Source organism: Myxocyprinus asiaticus, chromosome 33, assembly GCF_019703515.2.
Source record: "Myxocyprinus asiaticus isolate MX2 ecotype Aquarium Trade chromosome 33, UBuf_Myxa_2, whole genome shotgun sequence".
Taxonomy (NCBI): domain Eukaryota; kingdom Metazoa; phylum Chordata; class Actinopteri; order Cypriniformes; family Catostomidae; genus Myxocyprinus; species Myxocyprinus asiaticus.
Genome location: NC_059376.1, coordinates 38747844 through 38770223, shown reverse-complemented (window position 1 = coordinate 38770223; position 22380 = coordinate 38747844). Strand labels below are relative to the sequence as shown.

At 35.3% G+C, this 22380-nt stretch overlaps 1 protein-coding gene across 4 annotated transcripts in view; it reads right to left on the bottom strand.

The window, feature by feature from the left end:
* Positions 1-689: 689 nt before the first annotated feature.
* The window catches only part of LOC127424616 (cyclin-dependent kinase 16-like), a 48494-nt gene continuing 26803 nt past the window's right edge, over positions 690-22380 (bottom strand). For all 4 annotated transcript variants that reach the window (XM_051669968.1, XM_051669969.1, XM_051669967.1 and 1 more), the window contains 10 exons: positions 19838-19932; positions 19110-19172; positions 18889-19012; positions 16841-16961; positions 16420-16517; positions 16195-16300; positions 16033-16075; positions 15199-15289; positions 14797-14874; positions 690-6949 (listed from right to left, as the gene is read on the bottom strand). In XM_051669968.1, coding sequence (XP_051525928.1) covers positions 6912-6949; positions 14797-14874; positions 15199-15289; positions 16033-16075; positions 16195-16300; positions 16420-16517; positions 16841-16961; positions 18889-19012; positions 19110-19172; positions 19838-19932 — 857 coding nt within the window. In that variant the 3' untranslated portion in view covers positions 690-6911. The remainder of the gene's footprint in view (positions 6950-14796; positions 14875-15198; positions 15290-16032; positions 16076-16194; positions 16301-16419; positions 16518-16840; positions 16962-18888; positions 19013-19109; positions 19173-19837; positions 19933-22380) is intronic.

Genomic DNA, 22380 nt, shown 5'->3' with positions numbered 1-22380 from the left:
AAACATAACATTTTCGCTTAAAAATACACCAATGCGAGTGAAAACACTGGAGACCGGAAAACAAAAACAGACTTTCGTTATGAATAGTGGAACAATTCTGCGTTCAGGAAAAAGGTGTATAAAACTAACATAACTAATATCATAACTTTACATGAAAGTTTACACCCATTTTTCAAAAATGATGTTTAATTATTCTATATCTTTGATACAATGAAAAATATAAAATAATGCTGTAAGTGTAACACTTTACAATAAGGTTGTATACATGAATATTAGTTCACTAAATTAGTTAGTATGATCTAACAATAAACAATATATTTAGAGCATTTAGTAAACTTGGTTAATGTTAATTTTAACATTTACTAGCATATTTCTTTAAATAAAAATGGAAGAAAATTAAAAAAAGTACTTGTTAACAATAATTAATGTATAATGATCTCACATGAACAAACAATGTACCGTTGTAAATTTAATAAATCAACATTTGATTAATAAATGCTGTAAAAAAACATTGTTCATTGTTAGTTCATGAAACCTAATACATTTATTAATATTAACAAATAGAACCGCATTGTAAAGTGTACCACTACTTTCATGCAAATTCTTATAAATTTAGTTTTTAATATATATTTTCAATAAGCTTGCTTATTTATTACCCATTGATGACACAAATCATAGGGCCTGGTACATATTCAGAAAATGTACATACCTTTATTGAATTATTGTATGTCTTTGATACAACAAATGAACAGTATTATTATTAAACAGTTTTGAAGATGTGATTATAAGTGTTTTTTTTTTAATTTTTTATTATAACAGTAATTCATAGTAATTATCTGCAGTAAAACTGGCTCAGTATAAGAAACACAAAGCAAGGTGTCAGCATTATAACGTTCCTTGGAAAAATTAAACCAACCCATGCAAGGCTTCAGATAACTTTGGCACTGACCAATAGCAAAAGCTGAAAAGCAGTCAACAAACCACGCTGCTGTGTAAAACACGTTGAGGCGCATATTTACTATTTTAGAAATCAATGAACTTATGTAGAACTGCATTGATTTATATCAATAAACACAGATCATCAAGTTTGAAGCCTCATTTTAAATCTATAGCTGCTAGAAATGCCACAAAATAATGTCAATGTAATGGAGGGACATTGTGGTATTTAAATAACATTATGAAATAAAACCTTTCAGTTCTTCTATGTCATTTTCTCCAACTGTTCTGGTCACTGTGAGCTGAGATTAAATGTCTGATTTCCTTTAGAATTATACTGTTTAAAGTATAAACACTCTCTTAAACTTAAATTACTCAATATGTCAATTTTGAAAAGGTGTTATAATTAATGGGTCATGTTTTATTGGTGTCAATTTTGGAAATTGGTTATTCGAGTTTTCAAAAACATTTTTCAAACTACTAGCAAAATCTTATCAAAACAGTAATATTTTTGTATTGAATTTGAACATTTCTTAGTCTCTCCAAAAACATGTTGTTATACCTCTTTGATTTGCACATAAACCTTGCAGAGGTTGCCTACTCACAAACAAGTGCCTGAATAAATAACACTGGCCATCTTTAAAGTAGAGTATGAATGAATTAAACTTCAAGTGATTTTCACTTAAGTTGAAGTTTTCTAGTTCGCATGTCAAGATTTTTGGATCGTTTTACCATAAAAAACCTTTATTTAAATTTTTGTTATTTACTTCCATCAATATATTGGACCAAAGCTGCCTAAATTAAATATAAATATATTTGCAAAGAAATGTAAAAAAATAAAATAAATACATTTTCAAATGAGAACACATTTTTAAATGCATAAATTAGTATTTATACTTTTATTTCCTAAATAATGTATTATTGTATTTATTTATTTTCACATGCATTTATCTATTTTTTTGTCTGTATGGTAATGAGGGGGCATGTCTTTACACATACAATACATACTATAGTATTTATAAAAACTAATAAATGCAAAATGTAGAAATACATATTTTTGTTATATTTGAAAATGTATTTATTTTTACATTTATTTGTTCAGATGGCAATGAAAGGGTGTGTCTTTACACTTACTTTAGTTTTTATAAAGACTGGAACAAATACAAATTTATTTTCTATATTTCTTTGTATGGTAAAGAGGGGGTGTGTCTTTGCAAATAATATAAATACTATTTATAAAGACCAATAAATACTAATTGTATACTAATTTGTGATAGACTTGAATTTTACAATTATTTGCAAATATATTTTATTTACTTATTTATTTTTGGTCTTTGGTCCTCCATTAGTCAATATCAGGTGGTTATGGTGACAAAATGGTGGATTTGTAGATTCATATAAAAACTGGGAATTGTTTTAATTATGCATTGTACATGTAAACTGAATATACTTATTACATTTAAATACATGTTTTCCTTATGTTTTGAAACAGATTAATAATAAAAAGGTAGATTAATAATAATAATAACTTAAGTTTGGGACAATAAATATACTGCCTGGAAATATTATTCACATTTGTTTTCAATCTGACTATTTTACAGCTTGTTTGTGCCAGTATTCTGAGTCAACTTCCTGGTTTATAATTGACAGAGATATAACAAGTTTGTTGTAAATGAGTTCAGCAATAATGCATGCATCAAGAGTTAATACTTATTGTACAAAGGTGCCTGGCTTTGTTCCTGGCAGGCAGCAGATGCCCTAACCCAGCCCTCATCCCTAATCCTAACCATACAGAGCCTGTAAGGCTGACTAGCCTGGCCAGGAACAACCTCAGGCACCTTTTTCCCCATCGCACGGGAATTAACAGTCAGCCATTTTTCTGCATTGTCTAGTCCTTTGAAATTACTGGTAGAGATTTTCCATTTCAACACACTAAACCCCACATATTCCTGAACCACATATCCTTTGGTGAACACTCAAAATAAAACCAATTAAGATTTACGCATTTCAATTTCATAACAAAATTCCATCAAATTGAATTGAGTAATCTTTAATAAAAAATATAATGAATAATTAAAATTTTGTTAACACATTCTATTTGATGGAATTTTGTGAAATTGAAATGTGTAAATCTTAAGATATATATTTATATATATATATAAAAGACAGGAAAAGAGATTTCCATCATTGCATCAAAACATATACAATTATTATTTGGGTTAACACCCCAAAGCTTATATAGGAGTGAGCATTCATATATGCATAATTATTTCAACTTATTGTCAATCAGAAAATATACTATGGCCATCTGAGAGGATTTCATGCATTAAAGATCCATGAGAAAAGAAATATGCATTTACATTGAGTATTGCTTAATGTGTTTACTGCTTTTAAGATATTTGTACTGTATAACATCTAAATGCATCTTTCTCTTGCCTTTACATATGGAAAAATCCCAACCTGAAAACACCAGTTAAACAGCTGTAAACCCAGAAACCTTGGGCTTTTGTTGTGTACAATTGCAAAATAAAATATGAAAAGATAATAATACTGTACTGATAAATTATCAAGTTTCTTTTAGCATTTAAATGCCCGTTCCAAACATTTGGATTCTACAAAAGAAACACCAAAATTGTTTACCCATACTGAAAAATGTATGACATCTATATTGGCTCAGAATGTCTCTATTTATAAAAGCATTTCACCCACAATCATATCAAAACCTCACTTATTAGATTCCACATAAAATGGGCAATAATACAGCCATGTGTTTTTGCTGGACAATTTCTGGTGATATTTGATTATATATATATATATATATATATATATATATATATATATATATATATATATATATAGTTTCAAAGCTATCTGAAACTGGGATAGGTGTAAAAAAAAAAAAAAAAAAAAAAACAAACAAACAAACAAAAAAGTTATTGCGTATATTTGCAATTATTGCGCAGTAATGAACAGCCGGCTACCTTACAACCACATACAGCCGTTAAAGCCCTTTCACTACAGTCTATCCACATTCCAGATGAAAGCTTTAAATTAGATGAGCCATATTCATTCTTATGAACTAACAAACATCAAAACCAAATATCTACACCACATATGTCTCCTATGGTAGTAACAGCTTTTGGTTACTACATCTCATAGAAAATTAGAACACAATACAATGTAATCAAAAACTAGTACAACAAAAATGATATTCTTTTAAAAATTATACCTTGTTAGGAGGATCTTTCATTGCACTCTCCACTCTTTTGATTTGCAAAAAAATAATAATTCTAAGGCTATTTACAATGTATCACAGTCTTAAACTATAAAACACTGCCATGCAAGTCTGCATTTCTCTCAGTGAGAGCATCTGTCTCATACACACACAGGTATACTCAAGCAGGGAGGAAGGAAAATCACAATATATCACCAGAAGACCAAAGTTTTGTGATTGCCTCAAAAACAAAAAAAATATTTACTAAAAATATCCATTCAGTGAAACTGATGGAAATTGAGAACAGGTCATAATCACATTGGTTTTTAAATCTAATACAGTGAAATGAAAACACGCCATTTTTCACCCAAAAATCCAAGAAAAAAAGAAATTATATTTTGCATAAGGAAAATGAATCCTTTTTATTATTTTTTTTTTAAGGGCATTATTTTCATGACAACTAAATACATTTCCATCCAATCTTCTCAATATCTTAGGCATACTTTTAGTTCTCTTTCATTTAAACAGTAATTGGTTTAAATATACTAAATATATTTAAATGTAATACATATTAAAATACAAATGATCATACATTGCAAATGTTTTTTCATATCACAATACATTTTTTGAATCACCATAATTACAATTTAGAAATATGTGCTTAATTGTCATGAAAATGAATATAACAATACAAAAAATACAAATGGTCCTGAAAACTGGCATAATTTTCTTTAAGCAAAATAAAATGTTTGATTTTGGGGTGAAATATGGCCCACACATGTTTTTGTGAGATTGCTTGAAATAACATTAATAATAAAAACCTGAATATTTACTAAAAATATCATCCGCTCAATGACACTGATGGAAACTGAACAAGTTGCAATCGCCTTGGCCTTCAGCTCTAACAGGGTGAATCTCAAGAAATCATGTCATAAAATCGGTCATATTTTATCTCAAAATCAAAGGAAAAACAATTACATTTTGCATAAAGAAAATTAATCCTATTTTAGAACCATTACGATTTTTTAAATATTACAATTTTCATTGTTACATTATTTGTATGATAAATTACGCAAATTCTAAGAAATCTAATTTCTCCAATGAATTTGGATTTTCTTTTCAAAATTATTGTCTATTACTTTAAATTCTTTATGTAATATAGCATTTATGACTGTATTTTCCTCAGCATATATTAAAGGGAGAACAACTAATACTATCATACGTATATATACTTTAAATTGAAGTATACAAATTAAACATTGTATTTTCTAAAAATACACAAACTAAAATGTCCCATTTGCTTAGTTGTTATGAAAATAAGGTCCTAAATGGTCCTAAAAACAGACATAACCTTCTTTAAGCAAAATATAATTTCTTATTTTGGGCTGAAATGGAACCCAGACATGTTTTTTGAGAGATTCACCCAATAATCACATTTGTGGTACTGTAGACGATAGGCATTGTGCACAGAGGCATTGGTGTGTACATGCCAGAGATGGATTTGCAGAGTGTTACGCGACACCAATGCAATCCAAAACCTGCGGAGAATGAACAACTGGGGTGAAATGTGAAACATTATCCGCCGCACTCAGCTATTCTGCAGAGTGACAGAAACCTGAGGCAACCCGTTCTCCACTCACGCCCGGGCATCCCATTATGAGTTCACTGACAGAACCACCATAGAATTCGGCTAGAGTGCCGCAGTAATGGAGAAATTATCAATACGGCATAAACTCGGTATCCAAGTCAGAAAATGAAAATAGAGGAGGCTTTCTTGCTTTACGCAGAAAATCCTTGCCAATGTTTGTCCTTGACACAGTGTAGCTGATGAATCTTCAGTGGGTTATAAGAGGGTTCAACTTGAACATGATGATAATTGGAAGCTCAATCCAGGTCAAAGCAAGTGGGAGAGAAAGAGGAGCTGTGGGGTCTTTGGTAAAACCATTTTCTAGATTATAAAAATGTATTGCATTGCAAAAATAATAACAATAATAATGTAAACAACTGAAGGTGAAATGATTTTGCAAACAGAAACAAAAAATAAAACAATAGGAACATGGTCCACTGAAGCAAGACTGACATACAGCTTAACTTCAATGTTCTGATGAATACAAATAACAGATTATTGTTGATGATCACAGAATCACTATGTTGGCATAGTACTAAAAATTAGTCTTTGGACAGGAGGGCTGATTATACTAAAGAAGTGGACTATTATTCTGGAAGACTGGATTGATCACCTTCATTGACTTGGCTTGTTGTTGACTGATTTTAACAGTATTCATACTCTAAGTGACATATTCCTTCATAAAATGGCCTTCTACATAGATTACAGTTGAAAAGTATTGCAAAAAAAACCATTTGTTTTAGGGAACGGATGCAGACCTTGTGCACTTGAAACCCAAGCAGGTCATCTGATATCCAATAACATTATATGTCTGATTTGTTGATTACAGTGGTTTGATTGACACAACAGTGTTGAGAAGGTACTGTGAACAGGAAGAACATGGGAAAGGGGTGTGCATCATCATTTGAAACAGAAATCAAGTCCACAAATCAAACAAACATGATGACATCGTCCTCTGCATCTCCATGTAAACAGCTACAGTGACCCCTTCTACACACATAATGCCACAGGACTAGCAATGACTCAGTCACAGAAATGAAAAACAGATATCCCTTCATCTTCACAACAGGAAATGTCTCAATGCGTCCTGCCGTATATCTTCCATCTGCCCGTCCCAAGCCACGCAATACGCCCTCAGAAGAGCAGGCTCTGTCGTTGAGATATGCTGTTGACTGAGGAAAAAGAAAGAGAGGAATTGACTTAGATGTAGGGCAGTGTTCAATGGATAATGGCGCTTACACACTTGAGTGTACCACTTTACGTCAGAAAACACTTCAAATCTGCTGATTGTGGATGATGCGTCAAAAGGACGTGGAGGGAAAACACCAGGGTTTGCGAAAGTGATGCTATGTCATGAGTACGAAAGTTAAGAAAATTGTAACTTTTGCTGCAAACCACTCTGATGTAGGCATCTGTTGACCAATGAGAGGCGGGTCCATATTGTGCTTTTCGAAATCCAATTTGCTGTATTCACAAATTCCAAACTACATATTTTTAAGTTGTCGGTGGGTTGTCTGAACAACCAGTCGACTAACAGGTCTTTAGGAAGCCTTGTATAAGTAGGCTTCAGCTAACCCTGATCAGACACATTATTTAGGGGGCCTTTCCATAAAACATGTTCTTGCATGCTATTTTTAACGACAGCGTCTTACACCTGAGGTGTAGAGCCTGATTTTTCTAACCATGCAAACTCTGTATGCATAGTCTGCACATGTGCACTGTTAGTGGGTCCACAAGGTGGGCCACTGCTTTCACAAAGTAATGCAAGACAAAGTAAACGCTGATGAACAGGAGACAAAGACTAAACAACAATAGTGGATATGCATGTCAAGAGCTCGTGTGTGAGGAGTTTAGGAGATACCTGCATTTGTATAACTCGAGTCAGAGTCATCTTTATGGGTTTAAACTTCTGAAGAGAAATAGTCCAGTATCACATAGCAGCTGTAGTGCACATGCATCGACGGCCTGTGTACAGGTGCATGGTCAAACGGAGCATACTTTGAAAAACTAGAGCATTTGACTGTATACATTTGCAAGCGTACATGTAAAAACTAGGGCTGTTAAACAGTTAAAATTTTTAAACAAAATAATAACATGACATGCAGAATAATTAACTGAATAAATTGCACATAAAATATTTGCTGAGAAAGGCCCTCAAAAAATAATAATTTAATACGTAATGAATAAATAATTCTAAATAGTTATATTTAAATAATTAGTATAAAATATATAAACATAATAATTCAGATCACTAAAATTCTTTACATTATTTTGGCAGATCAGAAATTGCCTTTTGCTGTCGCTAGTGTCAAGCAAGCCTGAGTGTGGTTTTGTTGTCTGTACAGTGGCGTGTCGCCTATACAGCTGGAGTTTCGCTTACTGACCCCTGCTTAAAACAGATAGTACTTCAAGTTTGAATTGCTCGGAAGGTAGGAATATTCCTTATTAAGGTCCAGTGACATGAGTAATTGCATAATGTTTTAGTGCATTATTTTTAAGTAATTAATCACACTAAATAAACGCGCTAAATGGGCAGCCCATTTAAAAACCTAAGTATACTTCAGGCTTTAAGACTAGGATATACTTTGTTTTTTACTCTGTCTTGCACACAATCCAGGGCTCAGACTTTTAAAGTATACTCTTGTAAACATGAGCCCATAAGGACGCATTCCACGCATGTGCAGTGTGACTGCTATGTGATACTTTTATCACAGTCAATGGCAGGCACATGCACTGATGACGCACAAAGACACAGACTGTCTGCACGTCATTAAAAACTAGGTTGCATGTCGACGGTCAGCGTGTACTGTGATGACACGAAATCGATCATTTTGTGCAAAGTAAATTATAGCCTCTATAGATGCAATGCTCATGGACCAACACACTAAAAAAAAGCCACAACTCAACGACCAAACATCTGTCTGCATGTGTATGAAAATAATGTTGGGGATTTGAAGGTTATGAATTTCGATACGCAAACGACAAAAATCTAGATGAACTAGTCAACCTAACAAATCAACCACATGTGGTTGTGACAACTAGTCGAACAGTGTCCCATTTTTACTCAAAATGCTTCTTGCGCACCCAATCCATCAGATTTTTCTCTAGTGTGCAAGCGCCCCAAATGTTGCATGCTGCACAGTGCACAATTAAAAACAAAAACAAATGGACTGGGGCGAGTAAGTCAGAGGGTATAAAGGCTCATGAGAGGGGAAGAAAGAGAAAATCAGCGCTCACTTCATTTAGAGAACTGGGCATGATCAGTGGGTAAGGTAATCAAATCGAAAACCACCCAAACACATGTCAACATGCACCCAAACAGACAGTTATGCATGCTCAGTCTAGTGTCTAAAGAAGCCTGGGCTGTTTTCTTATTTGAGAAGGGAAGGGTTTTTTTGCACAGGGAGCAATTCTCCTTCGTTTCTGCTTTCATGAGAGCTGTGGGCTAAAAAGGCCACATTAGCATTAGTGTTCCACTGTGGGGGTGATACTGACTCAAACATGCCCAACACGCTCCACGCAGTAATCTTGAACTTCCTTTGACGTCAAGCTCAGTGAAAAACCAGGCAACATGCGTGGCAGAGTTATGCCAAAACTAATGGGCTCATTTCATATGCGAGGTCAACCCTGACTTCTGGGAGTCATTGCAGATAAATGACACATATTTCTCCTCTTCATTTAGCTTCTTAGTTGTGATTTTACGTCTCAACACTCGTTTTACTGTTTAAACGCGTAGCAGGCAGACAGAAGAGTCATTGCGAAGAGTCAGAGCACATTGCCTACTTGACCCTTAACAGAGACCAATAGTTATCACCCACTTTTTTTAAACTGCTTGGGTTCTCAAAGACGAATCACAACTATACAAAATTTTATATGAAGTAAAAAGTATTTTATGAGGAAATTAATGAACTGAAAACGTAATCTTCTCATCCAATATATCATTATGAAGTATGGAATCAGACTGAGTTTACCTACCTAGTCTCATAGAATCACATTATGTTACCTACATTTTTGCTAAATGATATTTGGCGGCTCGGTTTCCTGGTGAAATAAACATTACAGATGCTACAACAACAATTACTTTTATTGACTTTCACTTTCAAGTAAAACATCAGATAATCAGTTCATAAACATTTACTTTTCACTCTGTTCCTCACACAATGATATCTTATGACATCTAAACACTTTTACTATAGCGCCTGACTTAAAGGTGATACATTTGACTGTTCCTATCAGATAACCAACTACATTTACAAGCTTTGTTTGAGCCCGATCAAATTGCGTGGTAGCTCAACTGATAATGTGTTGCATATGCAATGCAAAGGACGGGGCTACGAGTCCCGCTGAACATGCAAGTTGACACGTGAGCTGAAAGTGCCATAGAAGCACCACAAAATGACGTGATTGCTTCAACATTCGCATTTTACATCTCATATTTGCTTTTCTGACACTATCGGTTAGGTTTAGGTTTAAGGTAGGGATGTTTTGCTGATTTAAAACTCGATAGACCATTAACCTTAAAAACCTCACCTGTTTGGTAGAATATTTAAATTGCTATTAGCTCCACAAAGTGGACATTTCACCTCAAAACTGCCACGATACACGTAATGAACCATGTAATGTCATTTTGCAAAATGTCGCAACAGTCCCTTTTTTTAGTACTTTTCATGAGATCAGGCTCTGGAAAACACTATAGACATATATTAAATTCAGATACATAGCAAGCTCGCTAATATTACCTTTTTTGCTGGTGAACAAAAAAAAAAAACTCTCCATAACCCTGCTTGCTGTGATTCCCATGTTCACTGTAACAATGACATCTCTGATTGGTGGATCTTGCTTTAAGATTATGGGTAGTGAAGTACTTAAAGGCCAAAGTATACTTCGGTCAGACGGTCATCAGTAGAGTGCTCCAGCACTGAATGCACGCAGCCCAATTTTTCTAACAGCGTGTCTTTGAACAAACAGAATGCACATGCGCCTGGAATTATTTGCACTAATTAGTGTGTCCAAAAGGTGGCAACACTCACATTTGAGCCGTCGTTGTCATGAAGATGCTCTAAAAGAAAATGTAATCGCCAATAAACAACAAGAGATGAAGGTAAAAACATCAACAGTGGATGTGCACGTCAAGAGCGCGTGTGAGGTCAGGAGATACCTGCATTTGTATATCTCTGAGTCTGAAGGACTATATAGACATCTTTATGGGTCTAAACTCCTGAAGAGAATTAGTCTGGTGTCTCGTACAGTCGTAGCGCGCATGTGTCAAACGCCTGTGTATGCGCACACAGTCAGATGGAGTGTACTTTGACAGGCTCGCATCCGAATGTCAAAATTGAAGTATACTTTGGGCTTAAGAGTACATAGAAATTTGGCAGTTGAAGAAGTAAATGAAGTTAAGGTTATGGATTAATATTCAGATTTAGTACCAACTTAGGTGCTGTGTAAAAACTTTAAATAATCATGAGCTCTGGCCTGATAGCTTCATCATTTAGTGAACTGAAAACATATCAGGTCTTAGTTGAAAATGGTGGGTTTTTTTTCAAACAAAACATCATGGACAGATTTTTATTCTAACCTGTCTATGAAAATAGATGTTTAATGAGGTTAGATGTCAGTAAATATAAATGTTTCTTGATTATGTAATGTAAAAAAAACAAAAACAAAAAAACAACCAAAATAAATAAATTAATAAAATAAAAAAACTTGCAAAAATTTTTTTTTTTTTTTTTTTCAATTGTTGTAACCATTTGTGGCAACCCAGGCTTTCACATGCACTTCATGCAGATTGTCAAAGGGGAAAGTGAAAATTCATATGCACATTTTAATTGTAATGTGCTGATTATAACATACACAAAAGGGGAGTGGGTGACAGATGGGGGAAATCCATTTCAGCAAAATGAACAAATAACAATTCAAACAAGTGTGTGGGTGAAGTTGATTTGTCAATGTATTGTGTGTATTTATGTTGTGATTCAAGTCTGCTGGTGTGAGGTACTGCCAAATGTCCATGTTTTTTATTTTTTATTTTAGTTATGCATGCAGAAGATGATCTTTTAATTCTTTAATTTGCTTCATTTTAAACTTCAAGCTTTCTATAATATGCCCAAAAGCTGAATGAATAATAAAGGCCTTAGATCTGCTAATAACTAATATATATATATATATATATATATATATATATATATATATATATATATATATATATATAAGTTTGAGTGAATATGATGTGGCTGTGTAATTCATATAGGGTAAAACTGGACAGTAAATCACAGACAATCAGGAATCTCAGGGTTAAGAAATGCAGTTTTGTTATTTGTGACTTCCTGCCATGAGCAGAGGGTAACAAATATGTACCTAAGGTGTGCCGGAACCTTAGACATCTTTGCAAAAGCTCTGGAATGCAGTGGTATAAATCGAAAAGCGTGTGGAAAAATACAAAAAGCACATACAAATAGGCAGGTAGAGAAAAGACAGGGAGTGAGAGAGACAGTAGTGAACAAAGTTAGCACTGAATGACCCGAATAATATATGGAGCTTAACAAGAACATCCTTCTGAGAACGTCTAACTTGTCATCGTCATTATAGCTGTGCCTTACTAACTATTCCCTTTCAACTCTTTTGAAAAAAGATGCAATAAAGGTGAATGGTGACTGAGGCTGTCAGTCCCTAACATTGTGCCCTAAATTCCCTTGTGTGTTCCACTGCAGAAAGTAAGTCATACAGGTTTTGGAACAACATATATGATGACAGAATTTTTCTTTAACTATAGCAAGGAGACATGAAGAAACATACAGAGGGGAGAAAAACTATTTGGATAGACGATGAGCAATGCGAGCAGTATTAGAGCACAGAGAAAATGAGCTGTATCATATGTTGAATATGAATAATATTCAGGAGGATTAAGATGAGTCTTACTGAGAAGGTGGTATGGATATTACTGCGCAGACGGCACACCCACAGACCATCTGACGCATACCGTGCGCAGAACTGTCTGAAATCGCAAGCTCCAATCTGCTTGTACGCAATTTCCGAGAATCAGGGTGCATTGGTTTTTATCTGTTTGCCTGGCAACAAAGTTGTGTTATTAAGTTCGAAGGCTGCTTAGAACTAGTTACTGGATTTGACTAAGTTTTCGAGTACCCATCACTAAACTTTACAAGAATAAACTGTGGATGGTCACATAACATGCAAGTCAGACTGGTTCTTCCTGTCTAAATGGGCTAGATTAAGCTGTATTTTTGGACCAGACATTATGACAAGAATGAAAAGTCTGGATACAGACTACATGGCCCAGTGTGATTATTAATCCCTGTAAAGTTGTGATTTAATTGAATAGATACATTGTCTACAGGCACTGCGCACTTCAGAGTGCTCTGCTCTCTGTCATCTCACACAAGAGCGCGCATGATGATCATGATGAGGTGTTTTCAGTGTATGAGCGGCCGCCTTCACACATTCAATTTGAAACACACATCACTATCAGATGATATATTTATTCAATTAAATCATAGACTTTTGCAGTTTAATTATCACACTAGGACATATAGCAATTTTAATTTGATTAATTGTGCATTCATTCATTCATTTTCGTCCAAATATGTAATATTCTATGACATTCTTCGTTTTATAGGTAATGTCATGTTGATGACTAGATTCCGTGATTCCATCCATGTTTTCCGTATATTAAATGTGGTAACTGCTGTATAAGCAGACTCCAATCCTTGAATTATTATTAAATTAATTCACATCCCGAGGTGTGAAGGCCGAATCACCATGCTACCAATGCAGGGTGTGAATTTGTTTTCCAAAAAAAACAATGGTCCCACCATCAACACTGTCTAAAGTTTACAACTCAAATGTTTTGTGGTTAACACAACAGCAATGTTGGAACTAACTTTTTTTTATTTTGTAGTATATCAATACTTAAACTATTTCGTCGGAGCAAAGCAGAGATGACAGCAGATGAGCAGAGAAAGTATGTGACAGGAATTTGTTCATGACAGTTAACTGTTGATGTTGTTTCACAATGCGCAGCCGCCGGCAGTGACAAAACTATTTGAGCATTTGACTCCTATTCTGAGTCCGATCGTTACCATTTTTTGTATATGTATAAAAAAACTTGTTAGCAACACAGTCAGTTTTATTATACTAAAATATTTTCCAGGACAAATAATTTTTTCCAGGACATTTAGGTATTTTTCTAATTTTCCATGACTGGTAAACTGCATTGCATCATTCCAGGTTTTCCAGGACACGTGGGAACCTTAAGTATTGAGACTTGAGATGGGGGTGAGGGTTGATGTGCTTAAAGGGATAGTTCACCCAAAAATGAAAATTCTCCCATCAATTACTCACCCTCATGCCATACCAGATGTTTATGACTTTCTTTCTTCTGCAGAACACAAACAAAGATTTTTAGAAGAAACAGTGGGTGAGAAACAGATAAAAACTTAAGTCCTTTTTTTTTTTTTTTTTTTTTTTTACTTTAAATCTCCACTTTCACATCTGAAAGTCACATGTAGTGCCTGTTTAGTATTACTTTCACATCTGAAAGTGAATATTTAAAAAACTTAAATACTGTTCTGTTTCTCACCTACACCGATCATATTGCTTCTGAAGATATAGATTTAAACACTGGTCATATGGATTACTTTTATGTATGCTTTATGTGATTTTTGGAGCTACAAAGGTCTGATCAACATTCACTTGCAAAAAAATCTTCTTTTGTGTTCTGCAGAAGAAAGAATGTCATAAACATCTGGTATGGCATTAGGGTGAGTAAATGATAGGAGAATTTTCATTTTTGGGTGAACTATCCCTTTGTCTTTTTATTCAAGCAAAATATTTCCCTTTTTTCTCTTTTGAATTTGGAGGCTTCATGAGATAAATTATGACTGTCTGAGAATAATTCCAGTTGACATGCTGCAGTAAACAGAGGGCCACAAGTGCACGGCACTGACAGATGAAACTGACAACTATCATCATCATTCATTGGTCGGTTATGTTGTCGTTTTACCTGATTCTGACAGCGAGCTCGTCCTCATTCCTGGCTCCTTCTCCAGCTGAATCTCTTGAAGTGCAAATATTGATGTAGCTGGCAGAGAAGATTTTAACAGTTTCATAAGGCGATGAACAGAAATGTGTGATGTGCTACAACATAAAAGTCAGAGTATTTGTGTAATTTGATTTACATATGGTTCCAAATTGAACAGTGCAAATACAGACCAGCTCATAAAGGCTGGGTGGAATTAAATATTTTTCAAGCTAGAAGAGTGTGTGTAAGTGCGAGGTAACTGCCTGGCACCTTAAAAACTCTGTCAATGTGAAGGTATGTGTTTGTGTGTATGCATCTGTTATGTGGCATTGTAATTTTCTTTAGTAGTGGGAAAAATGTGTGTGTGTGTGTGTATGAACTCACTGTCAGGCAGTGTGAGAATTCTCTCGCCCAGGCAGTGGAAGTATGGGTTTTTCATGGCTTCCTCTGCTGCGATGCGTTTTTTCCCCTCAAACTGAAAGACAGACCAGCGTTAGTCAAGCGCACACACACCCAACTAATGAACAATCACAACTCCTATTGTGTACTTTTATCTTGTGTATGCTTACTCCAAAATTTAAGACAACATGAAATGACATTCTCATCCCATTTTCCCATTTTTGTAATTCAAAGTTTTTCTGAGTGAAACAGGATGTTCATGATCAAAAATGAAGGGTGAAGAGCAAGAGCACCTCGACATTTCCCAGTGGTTTCACTACTTCTTCATACCTACTGTTATTTGCTTCAATTGCTGTATTCTTTATAACCGTAGCGTTAACCACAATCAAATTACTGCATTCACTGTTAGCAAGATTTTAGAAAACAGTAGCCGAAGTAGCTAATTGGCTGTTAAAATCACCCAATAGCTCGGCCTAGGTGACGGCAACATAAAAAGAAAGCTGCTTCAGTGGTGGAGCAAGTTGATGAAAGATTATAAAGACAAATGTTTGTTTCTTGATAATTACATGCACTGATGCATTGTGCACAATTAGACCAGGAAAGTGTATTAAGAAAATATAAAGAGTCAAATCTGATTTCATGTTGACTTCAAGGAATATTTGTTGGGTAAATATGAGCAGCATAAGTTATCTCTGTACATACACACAGATACAATCAGATAGCTGATACTCTGTATTTGACAGAGATAACCAGAGAATTGAAATCTATAAAGGGAACAGTGATATATTAACACTTCTATTTGTATAATATGCAGATCACCTGCAGCAGTTTAGACAGAAGTTCGACTCCATCATTGTCCAATCTGTAAGAGAGAAAATTACAAATTTGTTAGATGAACTCCAATAGCGTATCACTTTTTTTTTTTTACAACAGGAACAGTGATGGTTTCGGGCATCAGGCCCAGCGGACAGCTATTGCTACCGTGGGGTGTGGTTATGGAGACAGTCGGCGCGGTAACGGGGGTAGTTATAGGAGATGAATTCTTCGTTGGAGGTTATTCCGGGCCAGGTCTCCTCTGTGGGCGTACCTATGAAAAGGCGCAGAAGGTTTATTAATATCACAGTGACAAACACAGAGGCAATCTGTCAGATCTAGAGCCAAAAAGAGTAGCGTGTGAGAGGAGGAGAGAGAGGGAGAGAGTGCTACCGAGCAGTTTGAAGATAAAGTGCAGCTCCTCCTCCACCGTGGAGCCCGGGAACAAGGGCCGGCCTGTCGACATCTCGTAGAAGATACAGCCAACGCCCCTACAAAGACGGAGACACATTAAAACTCAATAAAATTCACCCCCATTTGTAGTGGATGTACCAAGTCAGTTCGCCTCAAGCTCACACAGGTGTCCTAGCAGAGCAACCATAGGTGTAATTTATCACATTCACTATGAACATATCCCACTAATGTTGACTAATGTAAATCTATTGTTTTGTCATTTTAAACCTAACAAACTTTTTGTGTAATGTTTTGCTTTAAAAGTGTGCCTGTGCTAACTTCATTTAAAATAAATGCCACTTCATAAATGTTTTAGTATGTACATTAAGGTACATTAGTGGAAAGGGAGGTGGGAGCTCACCACATGTCAATCTGAGTGGAATAGTCTGTGCTGCCCAATAAGATGTCAGGGGGGCGGTACCAAAGTGTCACTACCTCATTGGAGTAGGTCTTGGTGGGAATCGACTTTGCACGTGCCAGACCTGCGGATCAATTAAAAACCTAACATTAACAACGATTTGAACAGTTTACACCTTTCAAAAATTTTTAAACCTCTTTAAAAGACAGTAAAAGGAGGGATTCATTTGTGAAACATTCATCAACTAATACAATATACTTGATCAGAAGCATATTTGGCAATGTTCGGAATGGAATACTAGCTTGCTGAATATTGTGCAGCATACACAGTATACTGACTGACTGCTATTTTGTTTGTTTTTTAACATTGTGAGACAATATTTCACAATAAACGCTTTAAACAGTGGTATGCTATATTGTTGACACATGACCTAATTTTGCACGTGAGTGGCATCTTGGAAATAAAAACAGCTATATTGTTTTTTTCAATAAAATTTTGTGAAAATATGTCTTTCAGTCTGTCGCAAATGTTAATGGAAGGTCAGGTGGGGCACATCGCATTGACCACGTTTACATTCACTTTTTCCAAGGTTTTTGCAAAAAGAAGCGTTTTAATGTAAACAACACAGATTTCCATACGGGATTAAAGGGATAGTTCACCCAAAAAATGAAAATACTCTCATCATTTACTCACCCTCATGCCATCCCAGATGTGTATGGCTTTCTTTCTTCAGCAGAACACAAACAAAGATTTTTAGAAGAATATCTCAGCTTTGTAGGTCCATATACTGTAAGTGAACGGTGATCAGACTTTTGTAACTCCAAAAATCACTTAAAAGAAACAGAGAAGTAATCCATAAGACTCCAGTGGTTAAATCCATATCTTCAGAAGCTAAATAATATGTGCGGGTGAGAAACAGATAAAAATATAAGTAAATGTTTTACTTTCACTCCACTTTCACTTTTACATCTGAAAGTCAGATGTGGTGCCTGTTTAGTTTCACTTTCTTATCTGAATATGAAAGTGAAAATTTAGAGTAAAAAAATGACTTGAATTTTGATTCACCCACACCCATCATATTGCTTCTGAAGATATAGATTTAAACACTGGAGTCTTGTGGATTACTTTTATGTTTGCTTTATTAGCCACAAAGGTCTGATCACCATTCACTTGCATTGTATGGACCAATAGTGCTGAGATATTTTTCTAAAAATCTTTGTTTGTGTTCTGCTGAAGAAAGAAAATCATACATATTTGGGATGGCATGAAGGTGAGTAAATGATGAGAACATTTTAATTTTTGGGTGAACTATCCCTTTAAGAGAAAGCAATTTAACTCATCCAGGTTTCTCCCAGAGAATGCTTCTTATTGTGGCCATGTAAATGCATAAGCGACATTGTTACAGGTTTTTGAGGTGTGCGCATGTGCATGGAACAGACCGGATAACAAACATCATAGGATGGAGCCCAACAACAAGTCACACACCAATGTAAAATATCGGCCTGTCCCTCACGTTCGCGTATATGCACTTGCATTGGGGGAATTCCAGAGTTTTACCTAAGAGGGAAACCCTACTATTGTAGCACAATTCTGCTGCAGGTCGCAAAAGAAAATACAACTTGGATTAACTCAAAATAAAGCAAAGCATCAGAGGATAAAACTGTGAAGTCTTCCTCGGATCCCATGTTTGTTATTTACACAAGCATTGCTGGGAAATTATGTTGTTGTAGAGAAAGCTGTTTACTGAGGGAGCAGCATATATACGGGAGTAAAGAGAAAGCCACTAACACAGCTCATATAAACACAAACACCTATTTCGAGCTTTAAGCAGCTTTCTCGCAATAAACGGCTTTCTGGTGTCCATGTAAATGTGGTCATTGAGGGTTACTATACTCAGCGCAGTATACTGTACACATTTTGGTAAGTGTAGCAGGTCATCCGGGTATTAGATGCATACAGAAAATTACTGTATAATATACTACATAATGCAGAAATAGTAAGAGTAGTATGTCAGTACGCAATCCCGAACAGAGCCTTTGCTTGTTACAGACCAAAGTCAGCCAGTTTCAGCTCCCCGCGATCGTTGATCAGGAGATTTTGAGGCTTGAGGTCTCTGTGAAGGACTTTGCGTCTGTGACAGTAGTTCAGACCTCGCAACAGCTGAAACAGGAAGAGCTATGAGAGAGACACAAACACAGATGCGTAAGAATAACATCTCTCATTGCCACACAGAAACAATCAGAAATGAAGATATTTGTCAAAGAGGCCGTACCCTGACATTGTGCATATGAATGCAGTTCCCACAGTCATCTAGGTACTGTTTCAGGTCTTTATCCTAGAAAAATAGAGGGAAGAAATGGATGAAGAAGAAAGAAAACTGACCTATATTTATAAGAACATTTGAGAACAGATCAAATGAAACAAAGGTAAAGAAAGACTGCAGAGCTGGAGATGATACAATTGAATTAAATCACTGAAACTTGAAGGATTGTATGCAGAAGATTGTGTGTGTGTGTGTGCGAGAACCGTGTTACACATTGTCCTAACCAGGTGCAATGTGTGTCTGTCCACACTGAATGTGAACATGCTGTGATGCGACACAATCACACCCAATTAAAATATTATATATATATATATATATATATATATATATATATATATATATATATATATATATATAAAACAGTTATATAGAGCAAGATTTTGGACCAATGAGATTGCGTGGCAGGCAGGGCTCTCCATGTTAAATATCAACAAAATGTCCTGTGCTTGTCACACTACCAGTTAGGAAAAAAAACTAATGGAAGAGATAGCTTTTATTATTTTTTGTTTTAAAGCTTAGTTTTAAGCTTTAAAGCTTAGCTTAGTTTTTAGTTTGGCAAGCTAGTTTGAAACTAGGTTTCTCAACACTGGTGTATAGATGATTGAGTGTGTATGAGAGATCATGAGTATAGTGAAAGTTTACAGTAAATGCCTCTACTGCACATCTGAGAGACTCACCAGGTACTCAAACACAAGAGTAAGAGACTTCTGAGTGTGGATGATGTCATGAAGAGTCACAATGTTGGCATGTTTCAGGTCCTTTAACAGAGACACTACAGAGACAGAAGGAGATGAATCATTCCCTTAAAATGTGACCTCTGGAGCTCCACATAACTTTGTGCATTCAATGAGACATGAATGAGAAGAACAAAATCACAAGCGCCATGTCTAAAGCAAGATTGACTGCAAAAACACTGGTAAACAATAACCTAGTGGATGGAAATATTTTGCAATCACATTCATTTCAATAGAAATCAATAGAAATGAATTGCTGAGACAGTTATGAAATAACAAGCTGTAGCTGGGATGACTTTTAAGGGGACCATATTCTATAGCACTTTTCTAGCACTAACGAAAGTCCACTTATGTCGACTAACATTATAAGTCCACTTATAATAGTCAAAGTATCTTTCACCAAAATCAGTTGTTATTTATTTTACCATATGTTTAACCCTCGGAATTAAACAAGCCGTTTTTTTCTACAGCACTGTTAAGACAGCTTTATGATTGACTAACCATTGTATCTCGGCATAGTTCACACTGTTGTCCATAAGGGCAGGATAAGTTGCTGAATATTGAATGTGCGCATGGTCATAACCATAAGCAGGGGGGACTGGCCATCGGGAGCACCGGGAGTTTTCCCGGTGGGCCACTGGGCAATGTAGCCTAATCTAGGCGGCCGCCTAGGGCACCAACATGCCTTTATGAACCCCATTCATAAACAAATGATCAATAAACATAAAATGACATTATTAAAATCAATTACTTTTAAAGAAAATTTGACTTACAACAATTATTGACTTTGTTATAACAAATACAATAACAGCAGCGTAAATGAATTCGGCAAACTGTAAATCTATGAGCAGTACGCAGTAATTCGCATAATTTATTCATAAAGCAAAGCATTACGGGGAACGGGAGCACGGCTTCTTATCACAGTATTATTACACACAGATCGCACACCTTGCTTAATTATGTTCAAGCATGACAGAAAAGCAGAAAATAAGTCATGAAAAATAATACTTTGTGGCTCTTTTGAGTCTTAGAGGCTTCCTTTGTTTAACGGATGGCAGAAACATCGCTTGTCAAAGCATAGGGCTTTTCACGTTCTCTCAGTCTTTGGATGAACTTCAGACACTGGCGATATAAATATAAAGATGCAAAAAAACAGTGAAAACATCAGCAATTAATTAGCAAAATAACTAAACTATCATATCTGCTAAAATCTGCACTCTAAGAGGTGTTTACTTTTCATATATTTATATTTGTTTATTTGTGAGGCCATATTCAAAATATGTAATTTTATTTATAAATTTTTTGCAACATTGCTACCTGATTTTAACTGGTGTTTTAACATTCACTTTTCCACATATTCTGGCCAACTTTGTTTTCATTGATTGTTTTCAGTAAATAAACATTTACACATAGTTATGTGGGTACTTGACATGAAATTTCAAGCATTGTCAGCAGTGTCCTGCGGTGTGACATACTTCATCTAACTATTTTAAATAACATCTTGTATGACTGTAATTACTATACTAATTATACTTTAAACTATATTAAACGTAACTATATGTTTCCATGACCTCTTATCAACTGAGACACTATTGTTGAGACACTAAGTGGTTTATTTGCACTTCTATAAAAATGTTGAAAGATTATTAAAATCATAGGTACATTTTCTCGAAAACTGTAAGCACTGTCTTTCTGTGGCATTTTGAAAATGTCTCCGTTTGTCTTGAGTGACCCGCCCCAACAACGTTACACAACCAATGGCGTGAGTTGGGGGTGGGACTACATCTTTGCTTGACCAACGGCAGATGGGGTGTATCAGAAAGCTGTTTTGAAAACAAAGTTTATTTTTGCAATTCTGCTTGGTGGTGCAAGTGTTGCAGGAATTACATACTTCAGCTTTAAAGAAAATGGTGAAAAAATGCTGACTTGCAGTTACACACCTAAATTACACACTTTCCCTTGTACGTTCACGTACAAACATCTGCCTTTTGGGGAAAAACATTTCTCGGATATGTTATTTGTCTGTGCTATGAAATGCTTATTTTTAGTACTTTCTCTAAAAAATGTACTCCTCACATTTGTAGTGGTTCTATAGATGTTATAAAGTTATGACAATTTGGTTCTACAGATGTTTTAAAGTTATGACAATTTTTGCACCGGTGAGGCCCGTTGACATGATTTTGCCTAGAGCCCCACAAACCCACGGGCCAGCCCTGGTAATGATAATATTGCATCTCCTTTCCTTCCCACATTCTCTCCCCACTTGAGAGGAGGGGGTTTGTTCCACTCAATTGCATTACTAAAAACACACCCCCTTACACGCCTAAACCCTAGTTCACACAGACAGTGCTATTGATCCATTCTTTCTTTGATTCTGTTGTAGATACCTTTAAATAGCATTGTGGATACCTTCAAAAATTCCTCAAATAATTTTTCATGGATAAAAAAAGCACTTGTTTCATGGCTGCTTTCCCTTCACTTGCCAG